Source organism: Fringilla coelebs, assembly GCF_963513975.1.
Source record: "Fringilla coelebs genome assembly, chromosome: 6".
NCBI classification, from domain to species: domain Eukaryota; kingdom Metazoa; phylum Chordata; class Aves; order Passeriformes; family Fringillidae; genus Fringilla; species Fringilla coelebs.
In genome coordinates this window covers 40,650,438-40,676,078 of record NC_140034.1, presented here as the reverse complement: position 1 = coordinate 40,676,078, position 25,641 = coordinate 40,650,438, and the positions used below count along the sequence as shown (strand labels likewise).

General features: G+C 46.2%; 1 protein-coding gene across 2 annotated transcripts in view; it reads left to right on the top strand.

Moving 5' to 3' along the window:
- The window catches only part of CD82 (CD82 molecule), a 38,505-nt gene extending 18,460 nt beyond the window's left edge, over positions 1-20,045 (top strand). For both annotated transcript variants that reach the window (XM_084207297.1, XM_084207296.1), the window contains exons 2-9: positions 629-710; positions 5,849-5,921; positions 9,212-9,336; positions 10,478-10,552; positions 15,156-15,263; positions 16,889-17,080; positions 17,377-17,460; positions 17,961-20,045. In XM_084207297.1, coding sequence (XP_084063423.1) covers positions 648-710; positions 5,849-5,921; positions 9,212-9,336; positions 10,478-10,552; positions 15,156-15,263; positions 16,889-17,080; positions 17,377-17,460; positions 17,961-18,038 — 798 coding nt within the window. In that variant the 5' untranslated portion in view covers positions 629-647 and the 3' untranslated portion in view covers positions 18,039-20,045. The remainder of the gene's footprint in view (positions 1-628; positions 711-5,848; positions 5,922-9,211; positions 9,337-10,477; positions 10,553-15,155; positions 15,264-16,888; positions 17,081-17,376; positions 17,461-17,960) is intronic.
- Positions 20,046-25,641: the final 5,596 nt, after the last annotated feature.

Genomic DNA, 25,641 nt, shown 5'->3' with positions numbered 1-25,641 from the left:
CCTGTGCATCAGTTTCTGCCCATTTCCTCTTGTCCTGTTACTTGGCACCACGGAGCAGAGCCTGGTTCATGCTCTAACACCCTCCCTTCAGATACTGACAGACATTGATGAGGTCCTCTTTGTCATCTCTGTCATAGGTTTTTCTCACAGCCTATCCTTACAAGAGAGGTGCTCCATCCCCTTAATAATCTCTGTTGCCTTTAATAATCTATGTTGCTCCAGAAGGTCCAGGCATCTCTTTTACTGCTGTCAGGGAATTGAAGTAGCTTCCATCACTTTTCACCACCAGGAGTAGTAGCTAGGGTTGGTGTTTTGATTGATTGTACTATTGCAAAGTCCATATAAATAGTGATGGAAGTAGCAGTGTATTTGTGATTAAATCTCTTCTGGAACTGCTGATAGCTCTGTGTTACTCTCCAGGAGATCTTGGCAGCAGTGACTATAGTGTGATGCTGGTGTCCTGTTTTACTGTCCTGATGAGGTAACTCTGGTATTCTTTGCTGTCTGTGCATGTGCTCTGAGGCCCACCAGGTGACCCAGAGCTCTGCACAGGGTAAGGGTGTTGCTCTGAGGCTGCCCAGAGGACCTGTGTGTAACATAACTCCTTGTCTGTCTGCTTTCCCCTTAGGTCCCGTAAGTGAAAGAAGATGGGGTCTGGCTGCCTAAAAGTCACCAAGTACTTCCTCTTCCTTTTCAATCTCCTGTTCCTTGTAAGTATTTTGAGCATCTCTGGAGTAAGAAGGAAGGCCTGGACCAAAGTTAGCGAGAAGATTTTTTTTTCTGGATGTTGGCCTAGTGTGTTCATTAAATAATATGGCCACAGTTTTGGAAGGAGGGAGGGGAATCCACTGAATCTGGGGGATGTCAGAGCTGCTGTGTTTGTCTCAGGTGTGCCAAGCAGCTCCACTCCCAGTAGCCACCTGCTGCCTCCAGTGCACACAGCTCCATTCCTGCACTGGGAAGGGAAAGCAGGAGTTATGGGTTCTTTCTGGAAGGAGAGTAGTTGTAACTACTTTCTCTGATACATCTGGAGCAGCCGCTGAACTGTCCCTGAGCAGCAAAGCTACAAAACCTGCCAAGTAATGGCAGTGCCCTCCTAAATAGGCCAGCCAGGCTTCAAAGAGCAACTCTAATTTTGTTTGAGTCCCAACGGCTGGTTTTGATTTGTGACAAGATGAATTAGTCCAAGTCTCCTGTTTGAAATGGAGTTGGGGAGGTGGGGGAGGCTGGGACAGGCTTGTCTGGGGAAATGAAACAGCCCACTGGGTGCAGTTATTTTCAAGTGTGAGGTTTAGCAAAAGACTAACTCCTTTTGGAACAGATTGGGTCTGGGAAGGCCACACACATTCCTGCATGCATCTTTCTGATACCTAGATGTTGTGTGTCCTGTGGGCAGTGATGGTACTGTTGGTGATGCCTTCTTGCAGTGGAATGGTGTAGTGGGGAAGTTTCAGCTTTCCACATGTCAGGAAGAAAACAGCCTGTCTCACATCAGTATCCTGTGTGCAATGTGTAAGGAAAAGGAGGGGTCAGGCTGGGAGAGAAGGGAGGGAAGTGAATCATGATAAGGTGAGCTCTGCTTTCTGGTCTCTGTCCCTGCACACAGCTTTACTCCTGCTTCCTGCATAGCTGCACTGTGCTGGTAGCACACAGGATGGACTTGAGGCACATCTGGATGTGGTTTCCCTTGGCTTACTCTGCTCACTTTTTGCTCTCTGTGTTTCCTTCCATCCCAAGAGTAGGTAACTGCAGTCTAGTGATCTGAAGTCAGGGGTGCTCAGAGCATCCATGGGGAGGGTTCTTGGGAGAGAGAGGAGAGGTATTTCAAGTGCCACTAGGTCTTTCTGAGTATGATTTAGTCCAGTTTAAAGATAGGAAAAATCATCTGAGTCCAGACCTGTCCTCCTGCTAGTGCAGGACTCCTCTGCAGATATCAGCGTCCAGTCTCTCTCCTCTCTTGAAGTAGTGATAAGTTCTAAGTGGCATATAACAACCAGTCTACCCTGTGAAGCAGAGCTGTATTTGTTAAGAAGTGTTTAAGTCTTGCTGAAGCCCAGTATCTGGCCACTGTCAAGTTTTCCTTAACGCCCAAACCTCGGTCTGAGTTTATTAGCTAATTTCTGTGCAGAGAAAGTTCTCTTCATGAAAGCCAGCCTAGCATATAGGAAAGGAGGAAGATGACAGCCTGAGATACTGCTGTACCTTAAAGCACTGTCAATGTTTTTGCTGTCTGCTGTCTAGAGTAATTGTGGCATCTTTATTCCACGTTGCCTTTCTCTCCCTGCTCCTCTGAGCCAGGCATGGTTGCAGACAGTCTGTGGGAAGAGATATGCTCTCAGGAGGCAGAGTTGAACTGCTTTGTTGGGATGCACTTTCCTATATTTTGCAAGACTGTGAGGATCGCAGGTGCTGAATCCCCTTCTGGGTCCTGGAGAACTCCAATTTGGGTACTCCTGTCTTGAGTGGCAAGTGATTGGAAGTAGCTGTTCTTTGCCAATCCTCTGGTGTAGCACCCAGCCCCCTCCCTGTTGTGGAAAGCTGGTCTGATTCACTGAGCTGGACCTGGGGAGTAAGAACTTTAGGGTAGGATGTATTGTGAGAAGGTCTGTGCTGACTAAAGGGAGAAGCTGCTTTAAATGGGCTCTTTAACCCTGCTGTGCAGCACAAGCATTATCTTCCCCTCAGACTGCTCTGTCAAAGTGGGGACTCCAAAGCCACTGTGTTCTGGCTGAGCTCAATACTTGTCTGGAGTGAAGATTTTGAGTGTGCTTCTGTCTTGACTGAGGGCAGGCTTTTTGCACGTGCCAGGTGTTGAGGAAGGTGGCATACATTACTCCCTCCTTCTCATAGAAAGTAGGTGTCGTGAGACGTTTTTCTGTTATTCTTGTTCAAGGTCTGATTGGGGGGGGTAGCTGGTGATTTTTGAGCTCATACAGTGTGGTAGAGCTATATTAATTAGCAGGGAAACTGCTTGTATTGAGTTTCTGTGAGCTGTCAGCACAGACATGTTTTGAGTGCCTTGTGCTGCTTTCATTAAGCTGTTGAGCTTTGTGAGGAGGGTGCTTGAGCAAAGGTGAGCACCAGTGCTGCTGACAGAGCCCTGTGCCTGCTCTGGACCTTGAGCTGAGCCTATGTGATTGCACCCCATGCAGGCCAGCCCTGGCTGGCTTAAGTGTGCTCTTCAGCCTTGCTGATGGTTGAAGCCTGTGGAGAGATGCTGGTGACTCTTTTTAGAAGTTAGTAATTGAAATAGCACTTCTCTACAGCTTGAGGTCTGTGAGAAGGTCGCTTGCTATAGCTGAAGTAGTTCAGGGACTTACTGGTATTTTGCAGTCTTGGAGATTTACTTCAGGGAGGGGTTTGACCTGCTTTGGTTGAAGGGAAGAAGGTTACTTGGACTGCCTGCCTGCTTGCTAGAAAAGATACCAGATAAGCTTGGAGTATAATCTTAGCTTCCTAATCAGAATTTAACACGTCTGCCTTCTTGGCTAGCAGACACGTGCTGCAGCACATGCTTCTCCTTAAAGGGAAGACAGCTCTGCAAGACAAGTTTCCCAGTCTCTGGAAACTATTTGTTTGGAATATATAACTGTCTGTCCTGCTTCTAATCCTTCAGTAAATGCAGTAGAAGGCAGCTACCTAAGTAAAACCTGGAGTTTTAGGGCCTTTCTGTTGACCCCTGTGCAAGGTTCAGTGTTACATCATACAATCTGAGCATGAAGGAAAGCAATGCTGGGGAAGGAAAGCTGGGAACCCCCAGCTGCTCTTTCCAGCAGGATGAGTCAGCTTCATCACTGCTTAGTTTATGCAAACCCCTCTTGACTCCCTCTCTGTGGGAAACTGCAGACCCTGCAATGAGGCATCTGCATCCTTCTGGCTTGGGTGTAGAAGGAGATTTTGCTGAAACTGGGGGTGAAACCTCCACCCCCCCAGTGAGGAGGGGAGATATCTGTTCCCCACTTCAGGAGTTTACAGCAGTGGAACGGAGGAATTAAACTCCATGAAAAGAAGTTGTGATTCCTTCTATGGAGGGTCTGAATCCAAGGCTGAAACAGCCTTGCTATGCAATGCAAACTCCTGAAGATGCTGAGCAGAGATATTATCTTGCTAGGAAGTAAAGACACTCTTGTTAATGGGACAGTGTTTTCTCCCTGCCTGTAGTTGTTGTCTCCCTGCCTTCCCCTTGTAGTGTTTTCCATAGCAGCTCCTGGCAAATGCACAAGTTGAGGACTGGAGCAAAGATCAGAGTGAAAACAGGCCTTGGATAGTCTGAGCACCTCATAACAAATAACTTGCCAGGAACTCTGCTCAGCAGCCCTTCTGTGTTTTGTCAGCAGCAGCAAAACTTAGGTGACATATCAGGGTCAGTGAACCAAAAGGGATGTCACATACAGCCCGGTTTGCATCGTTGTTAAAGCAAATGTTTATTAGAACTATAGTTGAAATGTGAGACTGCCTTAAACTGTCAGTTCAACAGTTCTTGATATTTCCAAGATTTAGAGGAATTTTGTTAGGTGTCCCAGCTGTTGCACGTTCAAGGGGCCTTTCTAGCTTGATCAGCAGACTGAGCATTGTGGGCAGCATGTTGGGACAAAAGGCAAAGGGGAATTCTTTTTTTCTGGGATACAACAGCTGCATGCTTTCTGAAGCTGAGTCAGTATGCTTCTTAGGTGGGAACTTGCTTGATGACTTTCTAATGCTGTCCCCGGAGCTAGCTACATGATGCACCTTCTGCCAAGACAGGAAAGCTTGCAAGCAGCTTATTTCAGACTGTGGCTTTATCTTTGTTCAGAAAATCTTCTTTGTACGAGCAGCTGAAGCCTAGAGTAAACTTTCAAAGTGTGGAGCCAATGCCTGTCCATACAACCCTCTCTGCCAGCTTGGTTTGGGTGGTGTTTTGGCATTTTCCGTGTCTCCCAAATGTTAAAACATTATCTAATGAAGCACAGAATTGCAATCTTTCTATAGCCCTGTTAGTTTATTTCACTTCATCCTATCTTGATCCTGTTCACTTCATCCTATCTCACATCCTGCTGATGTGACAACAGCTGTTTGCAGTTCACTTGCAGTTCTTGTCCACTCCTTGTTTCTCCAAAGCCTGTTTTGGACCTTTGCACAAGTGCTTTCCAGTCCTAGTTGGCTGAACAGCACAATTTTCAGCTTCTTATCAAACCTGAAGACTTGCTGTTACATGAAGGCTAAAACAGAGCGTGCTTCCCCCCACCTTTCAAAGTGAGATGGGAGAATGTATCCATTTCTTGGCTACTGAATTCAGTGTCTGGATTCAGCTGAGTTCTCACAGGGGTGTATTGCTCTACTAATCCTTGCCCTACATAAGACTGTGTGGTGAGCAAGGCAGAGGCCATGGCTGATGTTTCATAACTCTTGACTCTGCTGAGGCTCAGGTATTCTGCCAGAAAGTAGGGCCAAGCCTCTTGGGTTCCTCTATTTAAAAAAATATTTAAAATCATGTGTTTGTCTTTCCTTGGTTCTTCACAGAAGCAATGTACTTACCTTTCACTTCTGACAACAATGTTCTAGCAGCAGGGTGTCTCTTCCTCAGACTGTTTTGAATGGTCCTCCTATACAGCATCATGTACTATTAAAATATTGTGTGAAAAACTGCCAAGCAGATCTTGGGGCTCCTGTGCCTTTGGCTGAGGCTTTCTTCCTGGAGTTGTGCTAATCCTGTTTACCCTGGGAGGAGTACCATAGGGGAGATGGGTGGGAACAGCAAAGGAATGATTGTTTTTAAACTGGAAGTATGGATAATAGTGACTGCCTCCTCTTATTTATCTAAGCTTATAACTTACACAAAGCCGTGTATGTTTTGTTCTTGCTCTTTCAGATTCTGGGTGCCGTGATCCTGGGATTTGGAATATGGATTCTGGCCGACAAAACGAGTTTCATTGCAGTTCTACGTAAGACTTTTTTCATCTTCCTTCTTTTTCTAAATTGGCTTTGTTCTGGAGCTGTGTTTGACAGTGGTGTTGTCTAGGATAGCAATGCTTTTGTGCATGGTCTGTAGCCTGAGCAGTAACGTGGTGTTTAGCAAGATGGGATTGTTATCAGGGACACGGTGGAAGGGAGCAGCCCTGGAGACACAGCATTCCTCTTAGTCTTGTTGATTGAAACACCACGGTCAGGCTGAGTGAGACTAGTGTCTCTTCATCCAACAATCCAAATATTTTGTCTTAAACACAGGGGCTAGTATTTAATCCTATTTTCACTGCATGCTCTGGGTTTTCACAGCGATTTCCTTATTACCATAATGTGCAAAGGCCCCCAGTGCCTTAATGCGGTTTTGCTGTGTGAGTCCTTCACTGCTTTCTTTCTGTAATGATCTATTTCAATTTAAATGTTTTAAATGCCAAAGAAAGTAAGTTCCTGGTTTTATGGATGCTTCATGTACTTTGAAAGGACATGGTATGTATGTTGCTAAGCAGTAGAGAATGCAGATTTGGGGGGGTATGTGTGTGAAGTAATTGCCTACTAAAACATACTCTGGATTACACTTGGTGAGACTTACCCTGGGCATCAAGGTGCTCTGTATTGTGCAAGGGGCTTAGCTTTCTTCCAGTAAAGTCAGCCACAAACTTTGACTTGAGTCTTAACAGAGAGTCTGCTTTCTGCAAAAACCAAAACCTAAGCTGGCTTAGCAGAGTCTCGCTTCAGAGGACTGTAAGTGGACTTTCAGCAAATGATATCTCAGCTCCATCTTTCACAAGCTCTGCTTCCTTTGAGCTCTTTCCTAGAAACACCTCAAACTTTTCTGCTTGATGGTTCTGATTACTTGTTGTCACTACCTTCAGAATTGCTGAGTTGGGCACCAGCCTCAGACAGTGCAGGGGGGCTGCCTGCATGTGGGGAGTGCACACTGATGGCGTTCATAGCCCTGCTCCCAGCTACACTGATGCTGCAAAGGGCTTTATCTCCCAAGTCCTGCTGAGCACTCTGACCTGGTTTGAAAGGTGCTGGATGGAGACACCCCTGCTAATACCACACATGCAAATTCTTCTCCTTACTCTGCTTTTGTGCTGTGGCAACTGGCTTGCTGCTGCAGTACTAGAAGGTCAAGAAGCACAGCAGGGAGTATTGGTTAATAAAGTGGGGGCATGAGCAGAAGCAGTACATGCAGCCTAAATGGAGCCTATAATGGCCTGGCTGTTTGCAGTACCCCTCGCAGTCTGAGGTGTGCTTAGTACCAGTGGGTCAGCAGCCGATTCCCTCAGACTGATGGGTGTTACAGCCACTTGTGGAGGGAGAAATCCCTGAACTTGGCCCTGTTTCTTCCCATTTACTTGGAATCTCTGCTAACAGAGCATTTAAGAATTTAGTTTCCTTCCTGGAGATTTCCAGTATCAGCTCTTTCCCTGCCCCCTCACTTCCTTTCCCATGCCTTGCCCCTCTTTCCCTGTGCTTTAGTAACCTAGGCATCAGGGAGGGCACCCAGCTGCTGCCAAAGGAGCCTGTTGTACTTGCTTGGCTGCCTGCCCAGCGCAGGGGAAAACGCGGAGTGCCGGCAAACACGCAGGAGCTGAATGCCCTCTGAGCCTTCTCTTGCAAGGCAAGGCTATTGCAGATGAGAGCTGCAAGTGTGGCTCTTGTCCCCTGACACTATCAGCTCTCCAAGGGGCTTTTGAGTTGGAAGTACCTTTTTCTTTCTTCTAATGGGAATTTGACAAAGTAATGCTTTCTAGCATGGTGGAGGTGCTGCAGCCTGGGCACTTGAACACTGACTAGCATGATAGCTGAGCTGATTTTGAGGGAGGGAATAGGATAGATTTGTGAAGGCCACTCCTGTAAGGCTGCTGCTTCAGTAAATGCTTTGCAGTATCAGCACGTAACCTGCACAGCAAGAGTCACAGGACTGGTGAGGAAGCAGGATCCTGGGGTTTGTGGCATATGTCCAGCCAGGAACTGCTGGCTGAAGTGACCTGTGTGACAAATGGATCTGCTTTGCTTCTTGTTAACTGAACTTTCTTCTGTTCAGCATGTTTTAGGGAAAAAAGTTTGGAAGCTGGTGGCTTGTGCCAGCTATCAGAAGCAGGGGGAAGTATATATTAGGGGGGAGAGTATCAGTCTGGGCTTGATTATTCTCCTTTAACATATTTCAGGAGAAGCTCAGAGGAAGTTTGCCTCCTGAGACTTCCTTAGTTCAGGAAACTAAATGCTGAGCCTCTGAAAATGTTATTTTCATTAATCACTGCACATCCAGAATTCCCCTATACTCTGTAGCTTGCAGATACAGGAATGCCTCTTAATGATAAATGAGGTTTCTAGACAGAGTATCTCTTCAACTTTTGTGCTGTAATGCAAGAAATACTCTGCAAGAAATAGTCAGCTCAAATGTAAGAGTTTTTCTTCTGTTGCTTGCAGTACTAAATAGTAAGGGGAGAGGGCTGACATCACCAGTACGTCTGAAATAATCTGACCTGGTTGAAAAACTGTTGAGCATTCAGAAGCACAGAAATTAGAAACAATAGCAGGGTATATCTAGGAGGATTTGTAAAAGTAGCTAATTTGGGTATTATATTTGTTTTGATCCTCGAATAGCATCTGTTTGCAGGGTGTCCTGCCCAGGTGCTGCAACAGCCTGTGGTAAGTGCCTGGCCACAAGCCATTCAACCCAGGCTTGCTAAAGTAGCCTGTCACATCATCTGTACTCTACACTAGCCATAGCTTGTTGCATGTTTCACCCCACAGAGTTAGTTTGTCCCAGTGTTGACTGCAAATCGATAAGTGAAAACAGAATGCCTACAACAAGAAATAGTGCTTCAGAGTGAAAAGGCTGTCCAAAAATGAGGTTTAGGACTTGGAAGAAAGCTTCCCTGAAGATAGCAAAGGGAATTGAAGCAAATAGGCAGTAGTTATGGAGTAGATCATCTTTTATATTGCTGGTACTTGCAGTACATTTATGACGGAGTAAAATTCCAGTAAGGAGATAACTTTCTCCAAACAAGGTTTATTTGTTTGGCGTGACCTTGAGGCTTCCAGACTTTGGAGACCTGCAGGATAGCTTTTAAGTCTACTTTCATCAAAAGACAACCAGAAGCATCTATCTGTCGCCGTGTTTGGCACACATCTGTGCAGTCTGTTTGGAGCGGACAAAGACAATTATCAGTAGATATGGACGCAGTTCTATAAATGGTGATGACAGACGTATATTTTTGTCACTAGCTAATGTTGTTCCTTCTCCTGGCTCCTACAGAGATGTCATCTCCCTCCCTGAAGACTGGTGCATACATCCTCATTGGTGTTGGGGCACTTACCATGCTGATGGGGTTCCTGGGCTGTCTTGGAGCCGTCAATGAAATCCGATGTCTCTTGGGTCTGGTGAGAGTATTCATGCCTGTTTTAGAGCCAGCCTTTAATACATCTCCTGCAAAATATCTGTTGGATTGTAGATGGGACTTCGGTCTCCTGGGGATGTTATTTCTACTAGGTCAACTTAGATCTAGTTCTTAATTTGCATACATTAAATTCTCCAGCAGTCAGCAGACTGCAGAAGAGCTCCTCAGACATTACTGATAATAAGCTCAGAACTGTGAATGAAAGAGGGTATCACCGACACTTCTTGCACACAGTGGGCTGAGGACTGCCAGCTGAGAAGTGTACCCTGTCCCCCTCACCCTGACTTCCCAGTTGGTCCTGTGCTCTCAGTTGTAGAAGAGCAAGTTCCAAGGGCAATGAAGGAAAAGAGGAAGAGTGATAGTATCCTGTTACGTCCCATCTGTGGAAAGTGCAAGAGTTGAGAGAGACCCATCTAGGAATGTCCTGTATGTCAGGACCTCTCTTTGAGCAGTTCATCTATAGGAAGCTTTCTGTCCATGATGGGTGAGATGATCCCAGCTTCATACACCTCAGCCTGCTGCATGACTCTATCTTATTCAGAGCACATATGTATTGGAAACCAAGCATGGCACACACTGTGTGTCCTGGTATTAGCAGCGTCTCCTTGTCTTGCAGTAGTAGCTGCCACCATTTAAAAGTAACCTCAGCAGTTTGCTGGTGAATCTTGAATTGAGATCCTCAAACAAATTAAATAGCATTTTTAAAAGGGTAATTGATTTTTTAAAAAAACACATTAAAAAATTAGGCTTGTAAAATTGACTCTTTTTTTTCTGTTAAGGTTCAAGGTAGGCAGAGCCTATCTGATTGATTGAGGCCAGAATGGTCTGTGAATGGATTTGTCAGTGGGAGAGTCTCTGTTGAGATGACACATGCAGGGAGGGCGTGTGAACCCTTTCCTTCCTGAAGGCTTTCTGTTGGCCTAATGGGTGAAGTGCTGAACTGCACTGGTCTGATGTTGGTTCCAGCCTTTTCCTGGGAAGGCATTGTTGATAGCAGAGTTTGTCTGCGGGCAAAAAGACTTTAGCTCATGTTGTGATTTCTCTTGTATATGTAATTTTATTAACTTTTATATTCAGATCTTCCTGAAGGCTGACAGTGATTGCCTATTGTTTTTTGTTTCCAGTACTTCACCTGCCTGATGATAATCCTTTTAGCTCAGATTGCTGCTGCACTGGTCATCTACTTCCAGAAAGACACGGTAAGTCTTTATTACTGTGCGCCTTTTCCTTGGTCTTGGCTTTGGAGAAGGGTGATCCCTAGAAATTCTTTCTTCCAAACTGGGCTATCCTGTTAGCAGGCATAACCGGATTCTCCTTTTCTCTACCCTGGCTCAATGGCTTTGCTATTTGATTTTTCTGTATCTGCCTCAATAGTGCTGATTTCTCAAGGATTATGAAACTTTATTTGGTATGCAGGCTTTATTTTTGGGTAGTGGGAACTGTGGAGGAAAAAACAAGTTCTAAAATGCTTTAGACCGCACCTCCTCTTGATCCTGCTGTAGGCAACTATTTGGGCATGTAGTAGCAGTGGTTACTACCATGTTGCCATCCCTGGTACCTTGAGGAGTTACCAGCCTGAGCGCTTTTTTGGCTGGTCTTCCTCCTTGTGCCATCTTGTTCTGTCCTTTCAGTCTTTCTGCATCTGTGGGTAGAACTCTTCTTGGAACAGCTGTCCTCTTTCCCCAGGAGGAAACCCAAATACCTGATGGTTCCTGTTCGTTCTACAGCTGGAGTTTAAAGCCAAGTGGTTTAATGTTTTGAAGTGGATCCCTTTGTCAGGAAGGCAGTTTGTCTATAAGGCACAGTGCCATCTAGAGCTCCAGTATGCTTCGTGGTGTAAAAGGGAGCTACCTGTACTTCAGCTACCTAAGCATTGCAACAATCCAGCATGGGTGTAGGTTCCCTGGCCAAGGCAGTTCCTGACCAGGCCTTCAGCTACTTAAGAGCTGAACTGGGAGTCACATTTATGCAGTGGAAGCAAGTTATAGGTCTGGGGTCACTACTGGCTTCTGGTACAAGTTGTGGGTAACAGTGTCCTTTGCTGCATAGCTGTATGGCTGTGCTTGCCTCTCCTAAGCCAACTCTTTAGCTATATGGTTACAGAAAGCAGAACAGTTGAGGAAGTTATGGATGGGGCCTGGTGGAGAAGTATGGGGCAGGGGGAAGGTGCCTGCCACCAGCATAGCTGATGTAAGCTTTGTACTGTGGTGACTGAGCAGCTGTTGGCTGGGTTCCTTGCCAAATGTGGTGTGACTGTAGCTTGCTCTCTGGGCTGGCAGAAGCTGAAGGAGAAACTGAAACAGTGACTAAAACTGGTGTGTAAAGATAATTCTCAACAAACAGTTCTGACTAATGCAGATATGGAGGTGTAGGGATGGGCAATCCCCTGCGATGGGGAAATGTGACTTCAGACCAGGAAATTCTGTACCTCTGTTAGCATTTCTCCTCCAGTTGCCAATCTACTCTAGAAAACTCCAACTTTTAAGCTGTAGCTTTTCATTTAAACCTCATCAGACCAGGGAAAGTTTAAAAGTGCTGGGGGTTGTTTTCCACAGCTGTTGGAGCTGGCGTGACCGAGATCATCGCTTTTACAGATCTGGGAGAATGGTCAGGGAATCTGGGCTTTGAACAGATGCTCCTGTTCAATCCCTAATGAACAAAATTAATGGAAAAGCTCTTCTAGAGCCATTTTCTTTTCAGGGATCCTCCAAAGCACCTGCCTAGAGCGCTAAGAAAAACTGCTTGAGGAAGGTCTTGGCTGAAACCAGCACACTGGTTTGGGGCTGCGCTCCAGTGCTGCTGGGCAAGTCGCTCTGCTTTGCTGGCTGTACGTCATCCCAGGGCAGCTTGGAGCACAGTGAGGCACGCTGAAACTGCTCAACAGCCAGTCCCTAGATATCCATTGTGTTCTTCGTGTTTATTTCTTTCTGACTTCAGGAACTTGGTTGGATATAAAACAAGGAACAACAAGGGTGAAGGAAGAGATTTTGGAGTCACTTGAAGTTTTTGTTGGCATATCTGTTCCTTTTTGGTATCAAAATCCTCCCCCACACTGACAAATGAAAGTATACTGAAATAGAGTAACTGTAAAAGGCTGAGCCTCTGACAGGAAGGCTGCTGCTTTGCCTCTCCCATGGGCATTGTTAGAGGAATGCCCCTTCAGACTGGAATTGCCCAGTACTTCTGGGAGGATGTTGATGCAAAATTTGTTTCCCTACATTTGTTGGTGACTGAAACTGTGGGGTGGGGTTTTTTTATGGACAACAACTGAAAATGATGTTATGCTTTGTGAACTAAACGTTGCTACTCACCTACATGTAGTGGATCACAAGCCCTAAATGTGAGAGAGCCTGGGCAAGTTCTCTCTTGACCTAGTTCACACAGTTCTGTGCAGCTTGGCTCTAAGTGCCTTGAGTAAAGGAGCATGGTGGTGTTTTGGGAATAGCCCTACTTGCCAGCTATTGTTTGCAGCAAACAGGCCTGTGTGATTGCATGCAGTGACTTGTCTGGGGCTCTGGCCTGTGCATGACTTTCAGAATCTGAAGTGACAAGGCAGAGGAGAGCTCCCTCCTGTTTTTTGACCCTGCTTTTGTGTGCAGGCTAGATGCTAATAAGTGCTGAGGAAAGGATCTAGCTTGCATCTGACAGGGACAGGATAGATGTCTGACAGTGTCTGATAGGGGAAGAAGCCTGCACAATCCATTGTGTGATCAAAAACCTGGTCTTTCCTCTGGCATTCAGCTTTCCCCATCTCCCTCTTCAGTAGTCTGTGTGGTGGGGAGACTGACAGCCTTGCTGCTTTCTGGCAGTTGGCTGTGGCTTTGCTGCCTAGGATCTAAGTGCCCCTGCTTTGAGGTGGTGGGATTGTGCCTTTGGACACTGGGTTTGCTAGAGCTGGGAAGGGGCAAGAAGCCCTGAAAGCAAGGGTAGCCATTTCCTGAGGCTTCATGTCTCACACAGTGCTAAGTCCTGATAGCTTTAAATGGGTGGGTTAGAATGTTGAAAGCCTGCGTGTTCCGTGGGCTTTTCTAGCTTGTTGCTCTTTCGGTTTTCCTCTGTCAGGTGCTTCAGGGTGAACAGCTGCAGATGTCTGTGTTTTCCCTTTGGGCTGCTCTATGGGTTAAACCCACAAGCAAGCTGCCTGTGTGGCTCCAGAACTGTGCCACTGTTTGCATAATAGTCCCCCTCTCAGATTGCTTGCTAAAATACCTAGGAATGCCTGATTTTTTTCCTTTAATTTGAAATGCTTCACTTTTTGAAACAAGAGCTGTTTGCAGGACTTCTTGCCTGTTCTTTTGTAAGAGTAAGGGCAAAGCAGACATACAGCTTCCCTATGTAGCTGTGGTTGGGGACATCAGGTTCAAGTTCTGTCTGCTTGTGGTAGGGTCCTGGGATTCCTGCAGAAGTGGCAGTAGGGCTCCATATGACCCATAGCTAAGGGGCTAGATGGGCCCAGGGTAGGAAAACAAACCCAGCTCTCCTTGCCTCCCTCTGCATGTGGAACAGCAGTGTGCAGGAGGGGTCAGGGTGGGAACTCACAGGTTCAGTAACTGATAAGGCTTATGGCAGCAGCCAAGGCCAATCTCATTAGTGAAAACCAGGTCAGGTTGCCTTGATTTGAAGGGAAGGAAAAGGGGAAGTGAAGTAATTAAAAGGGGAAGAGATAGACATCATGAGAAGAAAGATCGTGCAGCTCCCATCTGTCTGGCCTGACATAGCTGATCCCAGTGAACTGAGCTGCAGTTTTCCTAGGAAGAGGAGTTGCTGATGCAGAGAAGCTTCTCTCAACAGTAGGCAGTGCTTCCTCTTGCTGAGTGTCCTGGTGTTTGCCATGGTCATTGAAAATGCTTGATAGTAGAAGAAAAGAGAAAAACCATTTCCACTGATTTGAAGTATGCTGTAGCACCACAGTCAAAAAGGTGATATGTGGGATGGGAACATCCTGGTGCTTAGGCTGATGCAACTCTATTCTATCCCTAACCCTAGACTGCCTTAGTGCAGTCTAATGGCACTTTTCTCCAACCTCTTGTGAATCTGTGTCTGTCCTTATGTACAGGCTGGTTAAGAAGAGCTTCGGAAGGAGGTGGGAGGGAGAAGGTGAAGGAGTCTGCCAGGTGGTAGCTTGCACCTCTCATCAAACTGAAGGGTGTTGTAAATATCTCTGGAAAAGAAATGGTGATGAAGGGATGATTTGATTCACCTGAACTTTGTGATAAGACTGTTAATGAGCACTTTAGGTAGTTGTCCTACTTCCTGTCTTAATATAGAAACAGGACTTGTGGGAGTTTGGGGAGCGATAGATCAACACCTTATGAAAAAGGCAAGTTTCCATCAGCTGTGTATCAGAAAACCCATCTGCATTCATGAGCAGAGTGGCTTACAACTTCTCTGAGCAGTGGAGATGACACCCAGGACCAGGGTCTCGCCTGCAGTATGAAGTTAGAAACACATAACCTGTGAGTCCTTAAGGCAGTGTTGTCCTTCAGCTTGCACTTAGCTTGCACATCTGTCTTGTCTGGGGCAGGCAGTTAGTTGTTCAGTTAGCCTGTGTCTTAGCAGGATAACCATACCTGATCTGTTTCCTTACTGCTCACCTGGTTTGTAGGCTTTCCCCATGTCCTGACAAGGACCTTCTGGTGCTTTGGCTGTTGAGCACCAAAGCTGCTGCCCTTATCTGTACTTGTTAACAATTTGCAGTCAGCTTTTATGAGTGACTGTCGCTTTATATATGCATCTGAAACACCAAAGAAAAGGCTACAAGAATGGATATTCTAACTCTCCTGCTTCTTTTTTTCTTGCCAGTTGAAAAGTGAGTTGTCTGGCATAGTTGTAGATCTCATTGAAAATTACGACCCTTCGGATGAAGATAAGAGGAACTTGCAAGATGCATGGGACTATGTGCAGACACAGGTGAGTCATGGGGGGCAGCAAGAGTAAATGATGCTATTTGTCAGTGCAGGCAACGACCTTTAAAGCTAGGCTGAGGACAGAGAAGCAACTATTGCACATTGATCTGGCTGATCTACAAAGTGGCCTGTGAGGTTTGGTGCCTGCAGACTAGAAAATGGTCTTGCTTGCTGCTTCTGTGTCAGACCCTGAACCATTCCTGTCTGCTGGGTGTTAGAGCTAGCTAGTGTTGGCTCTGTGGCCTAATGTATCCTGCCTGTCAAATAGCACTCCAACGCTTCTCTTTGTCTGCTGGGCCTCCTGAATACTAACATGTGTGAGAAACATTTTGCAGGTGTTTTTTTAGCAAAAAGTCCCTAGTTTATTGCCAGGCAAGTCAGTAGCACCTCCTGCCTTACTACTTGGTGCATGTTGCTTGCTTATTGTGAGGGTTCTTCTGCAAGTGTCAGCGTTCTTGGGAGCCATCCAACTGCCCATGGTTTCTGTTTTAGCATCAGGGTCAGCTCTTGAGCAGCTAGAGGGTATTCAAGCACACAGGAGTCATGACAGCTGTTTACTACCAAACCACAAGCTTGAGAGCTTGCTGGCTGTTGTAGTTAAACACACGGCCGGCATGGGACTGATGGGTAGTAAGTCCAAGTAACAGCATTTGTCTTCTGTCTGTTCTTTGGTTTGCAAAACACTGACCTGCAGTATTTCTCCTCCTTGGAGAGTGATTAATGTATGCTTTTTCACTGTAGTTGTAACTCCTTGGTAGTGAACTCAAGAGGAGCCTGATTCTGCTGTGGAGAGGAGGCTACTGCTTGGGGTCTTCTTTTATGCAGGAGCAGAAGAAAAAGGTTTTGCAGAGATGGAGAATTTGAGTGTTAAGAGTCTACTTCATCTCACACACTGGAGTTAGCGTTTGAAAGCGGGTTGGGTTCTGTAAACCGAGAGTTTAAGTCCAAACCTCTTGTGAGGGAAATACAGTTCCTTCTGGAGGCTGTGTCTTTGCAGCAGTCTTTTGGAAACCAAATGCTTGTCCTGATGTGGATGTTCAGCTGTTTGTATCCCATGTCTATTATAGCAGAAATGTTACTTTTCCTTTCTGAGCAAAGAAGAATTTTCCCTAAACTTCTACCTCGACATAGCCTTTCTGCTCTGTACTGCTGGGCAAGCACTGGGATCCATGCTTAGGATCTTACTCCTTGCTAGACTTCCCGATGTGCTTTTCCCTTCAGCAAACATGGTTTTATCACGTGGCTCTATAGGAATGTAAGCGTTTCTCTGGGTGGAAAATTTTCGCTATCCCTTGTTCCAGCTGTTCCGTGCTGCGCCCAGGCGGACGCGGGTGCCTGGTGATGTGCTGGGGCTTGGCGGCATGGGGACGCCACCGTGTGGTGACTGCTGCTGCCCCGGGGCCCTTGACCTCTTGCTTCGCTAGCAGAGTGGCTCTGCAGTAGGAAATAATGTCCCTGTGTTCTGGACAGCTCTGTACATAAGTGACCAGGGTGGTGTTTAGCGCGAACTGTATGGCCTGACTGCTGTGGCACAGAGAGCTCCTGAGTACTTCTGCCTGCTTATTGTCATCTGCAGTTATCTTGCCAGTGCAAAGTGTAAGACTGTAATGATCTCTCTCTCGTTATTAGATTTCCTGCTGTGGCTGGACTGGAGCAAAGGAATGGGAAAATAATGAGATTCTTAGGAACAAAAGCAATACTGAGTATCCGTGCTCCTGCTCCAATAGATCTAAGGACTTAGTGGAAGGAAGAGGTTTCTGCAATCTGGAAGACCCTGTCAATGGCACTGCAACATATGCTGACTGGCCTGTTCATGAGCAGGTGAGTGAGTATGTCTGGGCCCTGTGAATCTTCCCCTGAGGCTCCCTTGTCTTTGTTCCCCTGAAAATTTAGAGCACTTCTTTCATGTCCTTATTGCTTGAAGTACCTCTGGAATTTGGGGCAAAGGGGGACGGAGTGACAGGGATCCTGCCCTTTTCTGCAAAAGCTTCTATGAAACATGGTATAGCAAGTAACTGGGATAGATAATTCCTGTGTGCAAAGATATGTTATGGATTTTCAGTTTTGAGATACTTAGATCCATGCTTCTCTTCTTTGTGGCTGTGTTTTCTCTATAGGGATGCATGGATGGTGTAGAGGAGTGGCTGAAGGACAACCTTGGTATCATCCTTGGGGTTTGCACTGGTGTTGCTGTTATAGAGGTAGGTAATTTCCTGACATGAACTTATACTGTCTTATCATGGAGACTTTTTTTAAAGGCAAAGCTGTTTTCTCAAGTAATAGACCCCTGGTTTAATGGCAGTGCAGTTCTAGCTCTTGGTTGTGTCTGCCTGAACTGTGGCTTTTGTTGATTGGATTAAAAATCTAACAAAGCCTTGTCTACTTGTGGTTCTGCCTGCTGTATCTGACTTTTGGCAATTCTGTAACCAGAATACTGAGGCAAGCAAAATCCCACTTTAGTGAAATCCCATTTGTTGCCTTAAAAATCCCATAACATAGTTTCCTGATGAAGTCACATCTTTATGAAGCCAAATTATTTGTCATTTCAGTTTACTGCATTTTGCTTTTGTTGAGGACTAACTCTGCTCACCTGTATGTGAAACTGAAAGATGTTCACTGTATTCTGCTCCCCGTATCAGCTGTTCTTCCCACCTTATCTGTCTGGTTGCTGATTTTGTTCCCATTCTTCATACTATTCCAGCTGCTGGGGATAATACTGTCCATTTCGCTTTGCAAGAACATACGCAGCGAAGACTACACCAAAGTGCCCAAGTCTTGAGTTGGCTGACTCCAGAACTACGGCGCCACGGAGGAAGGAGCAATCAGAACATTCCTGCCTCATACCCAGACTGTGCAACCATTGACCATTATTCCTGTGACATCCCATTTCTGATACCACTCTGCTAAGAACTGTTAGAGCTGCAACACAGCCTGATCTTCTGGCAATAGGGCCTTTGGGCCACCTGCATCCTGCCTCTGGATTATTTCTACTTCAAGAAGCAGAACTTAAACTGTCTCGTGTCACATGAGACACCGATTAACCTGAGGGGACAATGCTTTTGCTGCCTGCTCCATGTTAAACAATACTATTCATATCTTCATTCTACAACCCACTGGACCTAACATACAATAATTTTTCTCTCCCTTGCTCTTCTGCACATCTTTTCACCTCCCCCCTGAAGTCCCATGAGCCAGGAATTCTGTTGAGATTCCAGTGCTTTGGTAGCTTCACTTGCTTCACTGACTTGTGGTGGTACCTAGTCATGCTTTATAGGCCTTCTCTTCCCTTGCAGTTGACCTGATTCAGCTCCTGCTATACATCTTCCAGCCTAGGTTCTCATCTGAAATACAGAGTGCTACTGTCACACTCACTTCTCCTGTTTCTGGAGTCAGCTATGCCTTGCCTTCAGTGGAGCTCTTCCCTTTGAGCATGATGAGAAGCCACCAGCAGGGAGCCATGCCTACCTATTTGTTCCTAGTGTGACCTGGCAGATTGTGGTGGTGGTGCTCAGCTACTTCTGGAATGGATCCCTTGGGTTTTGGATTTGACACTTACATGTTTCTCCCATTTGCCTCTTTATCTTTTCCTCTCCCCCTAGCTCGGCTTTGCTGGCTCCTGTCAACTTGGAGGTTATTTCAGAGACTGCTGCATACTGTGGACTCAGCCCCAGGCTGGCTCTGCTGTTTGCATTCTCGGGTTGCCAACTTTATAGAGATTACAATTAATTTGATTCTTCCCCTGCTCCTTTATGAAGATAAAATTTGTTAGCTGTGGATTTAGATATGAATATGGAAGGATCTGACTGGATTGCTGATGCTGTGTTTTGGGAATATCGCTGGAATCAGTGCCCAGTATAGGTTCTGTAGCTGGGATGCAAAGATAGGTTGCTTTTATTTCAGTTGTCCATTCTTCTGACTCCACTGTGGTCTGGAGCCATGGCTGCATCCTGAGTTCTGCCTCAAGTGCCAGCAGATAAGTAGCAGGTTCTGCAGTTGTGCAGGCTGCAGGTTTCTGTGCTAATGGCTGGGCTGTTTGTTCTGTTGAGCCAGCGGTTGGCAGCCAGCAATGCTGTAGACCAGAAGAAGGTAGGAAATGCACAAGAAGCACTGCCCCAACTGCTTGCATAAGAGAGCTGGGTGCAAATCCTCACTTTTAGAGGTGTCTTGGGCACAGCAGATTTCCTGCTGTTACACATGGTACAATGACTGTGACATCAGGAAGCTGGATGGGAGATAAGTGGATGGTCCTTGCCCGGGACCTGTTACAAGGAACTTGGCGAGTGAGCCTTTGCCTTACAGAGGTGGTTCCAGGACTGTCTCCTGTCAGGGGTGGGGCAGGTAGTAATAACCCTACTTGGTAAAACCTGTTTGGTTTGCCTTTTGGGAAGAAAGGCTGGTGCAGGGAATCAGGGCCCCAGCAGCGAGTCCCTGCTCTGTCCTCGTCTTTGGACAGAGCAGTGACTGGGGAGAATGACTGGGCAACTGGTTTTTATGGAGGTCTGATAAGGCTTTGCAGTTCTGAGATATCTGCCCCTTCCTGCACAGATCCTTCAAGCTGACCTTTTCTATAGCAGAAGGCACCTTTAGCAGTAAAGCTTGCTAGCTTTTGTAACACAAAGTCTATTCTCTAATGTGTTCTTATTTGTAAGATTCTTGTTCAGTTACAGATGCCAATGCTGAGCAGCAAGTAAAAAGGAGCCCATTCTGGATTTCCTTTTTTGTTTTTGTCTGTTTTTAGCAGCACCTTCCTACTGGAAGAAATGCATGTACAGATATAAAAGTCTAGAGGGTGAATATTTCTGTAATAAAGACTTTGCTAAAAAATATATATCTCTGCCTGTGACTTGTGTATTGAAGTGTTTTCCACTTGCTTCCTCTCCACCCCTTTCTGCTTTACGTGCAGATCACTGACGCCTTGTTTGTTCAAAGTACCAAAAGGTTGACGTGCATGTGTGGGATCAATGTGGGCTGTAAAGATCCTGCCCAGCAGGGGGAGGTTACAATTTTTCTGGGCTGTATTCTAAAGTAAACTTTGTCTTGTTTTATGAAGTATGTTTGTCTTAGGGTGAGCTGACTGAGTGATAGTTCCTTGAATTACCTGCTATCTCCTAAGTGAAATATTTGAAGATGTTGCTTCAGATCTGCACAGTCTGCACAGTTTGGAGTCATAAGCCTTGGGGACTAATTCTGATGAAATACAAGCTTGCTGCTATGCCCACAGTGCATACAGCTCTTGCCAGCTTAACTATATCATTTTTTCCCACTCACTTTCAGTAGGATTCCTCAGCCCCTGCCCTGCCACTGTGAGAAGGAAGAAACTAGATGGCCATTTTTCATAGTTTGTCACCCCATGCTGGCCTTGTCTGAAAAGCTCTTCAGTAATAGCTAGACCAACTATATAAATATTCTTGCTTTTCTCAGCTAAGCAACTGAGAAATGGACATGAGCTAGATCTCAAAATTCCTTCAGATCCTGCACCATTTTGGTGCATCTGGACATTTGAACATTTGAAATGGCTTAGAAGAGCCTAAGGTGGTGTACTAATGAATTTTACAGCTGTTGCTTTAGGAAGGAATAAGCAGGACCTAAGTCCTCATGTATGTTTTGAAGAAACAGAGTGAAGTTTGCAGAGAAGGTACTGAGGTGCTGTCAGCAAACACTGGTGGCAACTGTTCTGAGTCAAGATTTCAGGAACCCTGGCCAGCTGAGTGCAGAGCCAGAGGGACTTAAATGGATCCTGGAGCCACAGTAGGGTGCAATGATCTGTCCTACCCGTGAGTACAGCTTGTTCCTTTAGGCTGTCCTGGGCTGTGCTTGAGGAGAGCTTGGTTCTTGGTTACATGGGGTGTCCCCTTCTGGTTGATTTCCCAGAGCAGCCTGCTTTACTCAGGAGGCAATGCTTTCCCAGGGCCCCAGGACTTAGAGGGCTGCCCTTCCTGGCAGAGCTGCCAGCCCTGACCGGATGGCTCTGGCTGGGGAAGGACGCGGCTGGTTTCCATTCAGCCTGTTGTGGAGCTGGAAGGAGAAAGCAGAGGACTTGAGCACAATTGCTTGTCCCCAGCTGCCCGAGCTCTGTGGAAACCACTTGCCTTTGGCCGCTGGAGGGAGGTGTTCCACCAAGAAAACCCAGCCCGGGCTGGTCCCAGGGGAATGAGAAGATGACACTGATCGCTTCCTTCTGCTCCCAGTTACTCCTGGCAGCAGGGTAGCTAAATTAACTTGTAATTACAGATGTATTCTCCTCGTAAACGATTTGTGCTACATGCTTGGCATTTTTAGGGATAATTTTCCCTTCCATTTCTTGGAGAAGCACACAATTGGACATTTTGTTGCGTGTCTTCCACTATTGTGAGGAGTTGTGTTTCCTTCCTGTGTTTCTGCTCTACCTAGGTCTGGAAGTTCAGCATGAGGGAATTCCCATGATACTTCTTGTCCCCATTTTTTCCTGTTTCCTTCCAGCCTCAGTTCCTTTGAGTTGTCAGTCAGTGGGGAAGGAGAGGGCATTGAATACTTATAAATTTTAAAAAGATCTAAATTTAAAAATGATTTTAAAAAGATTCCAGGAAGAAAGTCCTCAGACCTTCAGAGATTAAGAAATCTGCTGCTGCTCCTTGGGCCAGGCTCCCAGCTCCTCTCCAGAGGTGGAGGTTTGCTGCTGGAACTAGAAGTCAGCCTAGCACTCAGACTTCTTGGGAGCTGCAGTGTTTGTCTAGCAAAGCCCACAGGGCCAGCCCCTGCAGAAGCTCAGCACATGGAAGCATTTTGTGCACAGCCAATAAGCTGCTCTCTAGCTGTCCCAGGCCAATAATTAATATTGCAAGAGCAGAGTTGTGACCACCCTGTGGCCTGAAGCAAGGCCCCCAGTAATGAACTGGTGACGTTCCTTGTTCTGTGTGATCATGGAGCACTCACGAGCTGCTATAATTCTTTCCGTGAGGTGTTTTTTTTTTCTGGAGTGGGAAGAGGAATTGCTTTAGTTAGAGTGGCTAAGGGTAAGTCTGTAGGTCACAATGCCTCTTGTTTTCTGGATGGAACATACTCCAATTTAACATGTGGCAGCTGTTCTTTTCCCTGTAATTCTCCCATGTGTGGTGTTGTGGCTGGTCCCTGCCAGCTTTGTTCAGGATTTAGGCTGAATGTAGTAGCCTTCAGAAAAGCCTTGTTTCTGGCTGCCAAAGGACAGACTGCAAGTGCTGCTGTCTGACTCTGTGACATTGTTGAGGAAAGTGAGGAACGAGCAGCCACAGGGGCTCGCTGCTGGAAAGCCAAAGGACCCTGGGGTCCCCACAAATGCTACTGCTCATTGCCATAAATGGAGAACATACCCTCAATTATTCATGGGCTGGCTCTACCCCATCAGCCTCTGAGACTCTGCTCTAGCCTTGGCCTTTTCTGACATGGAAACCTCAGTTAGCAGCCAGCATTTCTGAATGACATCTTAAACCAGGTTGATACTAAAAGCTTGTCAGTGTAAAAATCTACTAGCATGCGAGTCTTCAAACACTTGTAGACTGGCAAAAGGCCCTTAGCAAAAAATATGCAATTAGTGAACCAAAGCTGTTAGTAAAACGTTGCTAGTAAAGCTACTAAGTGTGCTTTAGCCATTACAAGCAATTTCTAGCAGGTGTGTGCTGGCAGAGTTCATGCAATTTTTTTGCCTTGTGGCAGGAATCTTCTCTGCCAAACATGGGAAATTACCTTCTCCTGAGTAAATTCTGTAACCCTGGCCACGAATTCTTTCTTCTCACAGGTATAAATTACTTGGTTTCTCTTCTCTAAGCTTCTAATAATACAATTGACTGGGGTTTGTGTGCTATTTGGCTTTTGTGGGGAGGGATTAGGGGAATATTGGATGCTGTGTACCTGGAGAAAAATTCTTCTCAGCTCTCTGGGCAAAAAATATTAGCTCCATTTAAAATAGGGGTTTAAGAGAAGGATAATGCTCCAAGTAATATGTAGATGCTCTATGAGGTATGGAATCTGAGAGGGAAAATCCTGCTTTAGGCCTCAAGGATGGTATTTTCGTGCACTTCAATTAAATTTCTCTCGGGTATCTTCTTTCCTACAGCTCTTTCACTGATGAATGGCATCGTGGAGTAACTCCTCTGTCCTCAACAATTCAGAGTTTAGCAGAAAGTATGGAAACCTACTTCTGTAACTACAACAGGCCTTATCTTTAGGAAACGAGAGCATTCTCCTTCCCACCTATAGGGTCCAGATGTAAGTAACCCCCATTCCTTCACAATGTTCCTTTGAACAATGGCAGCAGCTCAGGGATTGTCCTGATACTGCTCTTCATTCTGTGAGTGTTGACCAGGTTAGGAACTGTACTGACATTAGACCTAGGCCTCCTGCAGGACCCCAGATCCTCTCGATGTCACCAGAATGCCAGACCTTTTCCATCATGTCTCTGCCCAGCGTTATCTGCTGTTCATAAGCTTGAGTCTTTTCCATGTTGTCTCTTCTTGTCCAAACAATTTTTCTGGAGGTTGTCAGTCTGCAATTCTTCCGGAATCTGTCTGCCACCATCAGGTAACACGCTCCAGAGCAACAGCTGTGACAGGAGATCACAGGATTGTGCACCAGACTAACTTTTTCCTTCTTTTTGCCCTCCTTAGAGTTACAGGCTGGACATATGGAAGTTCTTCAGAGACAGCAAGAATCCCAGAGCATGTGCTCATCTGAATGGCTTACCCAGAGTGCTTCCTGGGTATTTTCTGCATAGCACTTCTGGAAACTATTTGGGGTTTACTAGGGTGGAAATGTGAGGTCCTGTCATGTTATAGTATAGGCATGTGCTTTGTGCACTGAACTTGCAAAATGATGTCAGAATAGTGTAACTCATGCAGTGATGTCTGCAGACAGCCTGGAACAATAACCCAGCACAGTGCAGACCTTTAATTTTGGCAGAGGTTTTTTCACAATACTCTCACGTATTCAAAAATAAGCTGTTCTGTTAATATGATGTAATTAACTCTGGTAAGCACTGATTGGGATTTTTTTTGGCAAAACCGTTTTTCCCTTGAGGATGTAAGTTCCTATAAAACAAAGTGTGGTTTTGGGTTTTTTTTTCCTTCTGCATAAACAGACTGAAAATAGTTGAATAACTTCTGATTGAGGGATTTCTTCTGCTTTCTTAGTGGTTACCTCATAGTAAAAATTATGTAAAAGTCTTGGGATTGAACAAAATAGGATGATAAAGCTATATTCTAAACTTGTGACCTAAAACCAGGGTGTGTTGGTCTTCTGAGGTGGGATAGACTGAGGAATGTTTGCCAACCCTTTCAGTGAAGAGTTTTTCCTAGTGTTCGATCTAATCCCCTTTCTTCTCCACTCCCCAGTGCTACCTGTGGCTGTTTCCTCTCATCCTGTCAGTTTTAACTTGGGCAAAGACACTGACACCTGAGCACTCTGTGTTTTGGAGAGGCTTCTCTAGACCGCTGTGGGCAGTTCTGCAGAGCTGCAGAACAAAGGAGGGCAGAGCAGAAGGGAGGTGGGCTCCATGTGGTGTGTGAGGGAAGCTGCCTGCAGAAATCAGTGGATGCCTCTCCTCAAGACCAGTGCATTCCCAGTCCCCTGGGAACTGAGTGCAGTTTTGCACAGGACTTGACTTCAGTGCCTGCATGGCAGCAGGTGTGTCCCTGGTGTCACGCTGGGAGCTGATGTCTCCTTGTGCTGCGGGGCTGGGGGAGCTGGGGGAGAAGCTGAAATGATGCAGCCGCTGCTACTGTTGTGTGAGGTTTGTTGGGTGTTTCTGAGGGTTGTTTTTGTTTGGTCTTGTTTGGTTTTTATGTGGAAATGCACGAGTACCAGGTCTGTATGAAGCTGTGGAAGCGAGGTGGCGGTGAAGGTGGGCTGAGAGCCTCTGGAAGGTGAGGTGTACTCTTAGGAAGGAGCTGCCTAAGGAGGAGGGGGAGGCCTTGGCACATGGTCTGGAGGTGAGGGAGGTGTCTGGGGCAGAGAGTGGTGGTGTGTGTGGGGTTTGGCCTGACAAGGCAGTGCCCTGCCCTGAGGAGCCAGACAGCATGGCCAGGTAGGTTGGTTTGCTGAGCAAATGCCAAGCTGTGGTCTGGCCATGAAGCAGGATGTGGATGTGTTGCTGCCAGCCATGGGGGGGGATGCAGGAAAAAAATTTCTCTGGAAGAGTTGTTCTCAGGAGACTGGAACTGAAAAGACAGGTAGGCTGCATTTCAGCTGCACTGAGGTGTCAAAACCACCTGACCGTGAGGGTTGCCACAGTGGTTCTTGCCAGCAGTGAGAGATGGATGAACAGAGCCTCTGTGCCTGAGTGCGAGCGCTGCAGTGCAGGGCTGCTGTGGTGGAAGTAGTCAGCAGGGAATGCAGAAACCACTGCACCTTTATCCTTAAGCGACTCTGTTGCC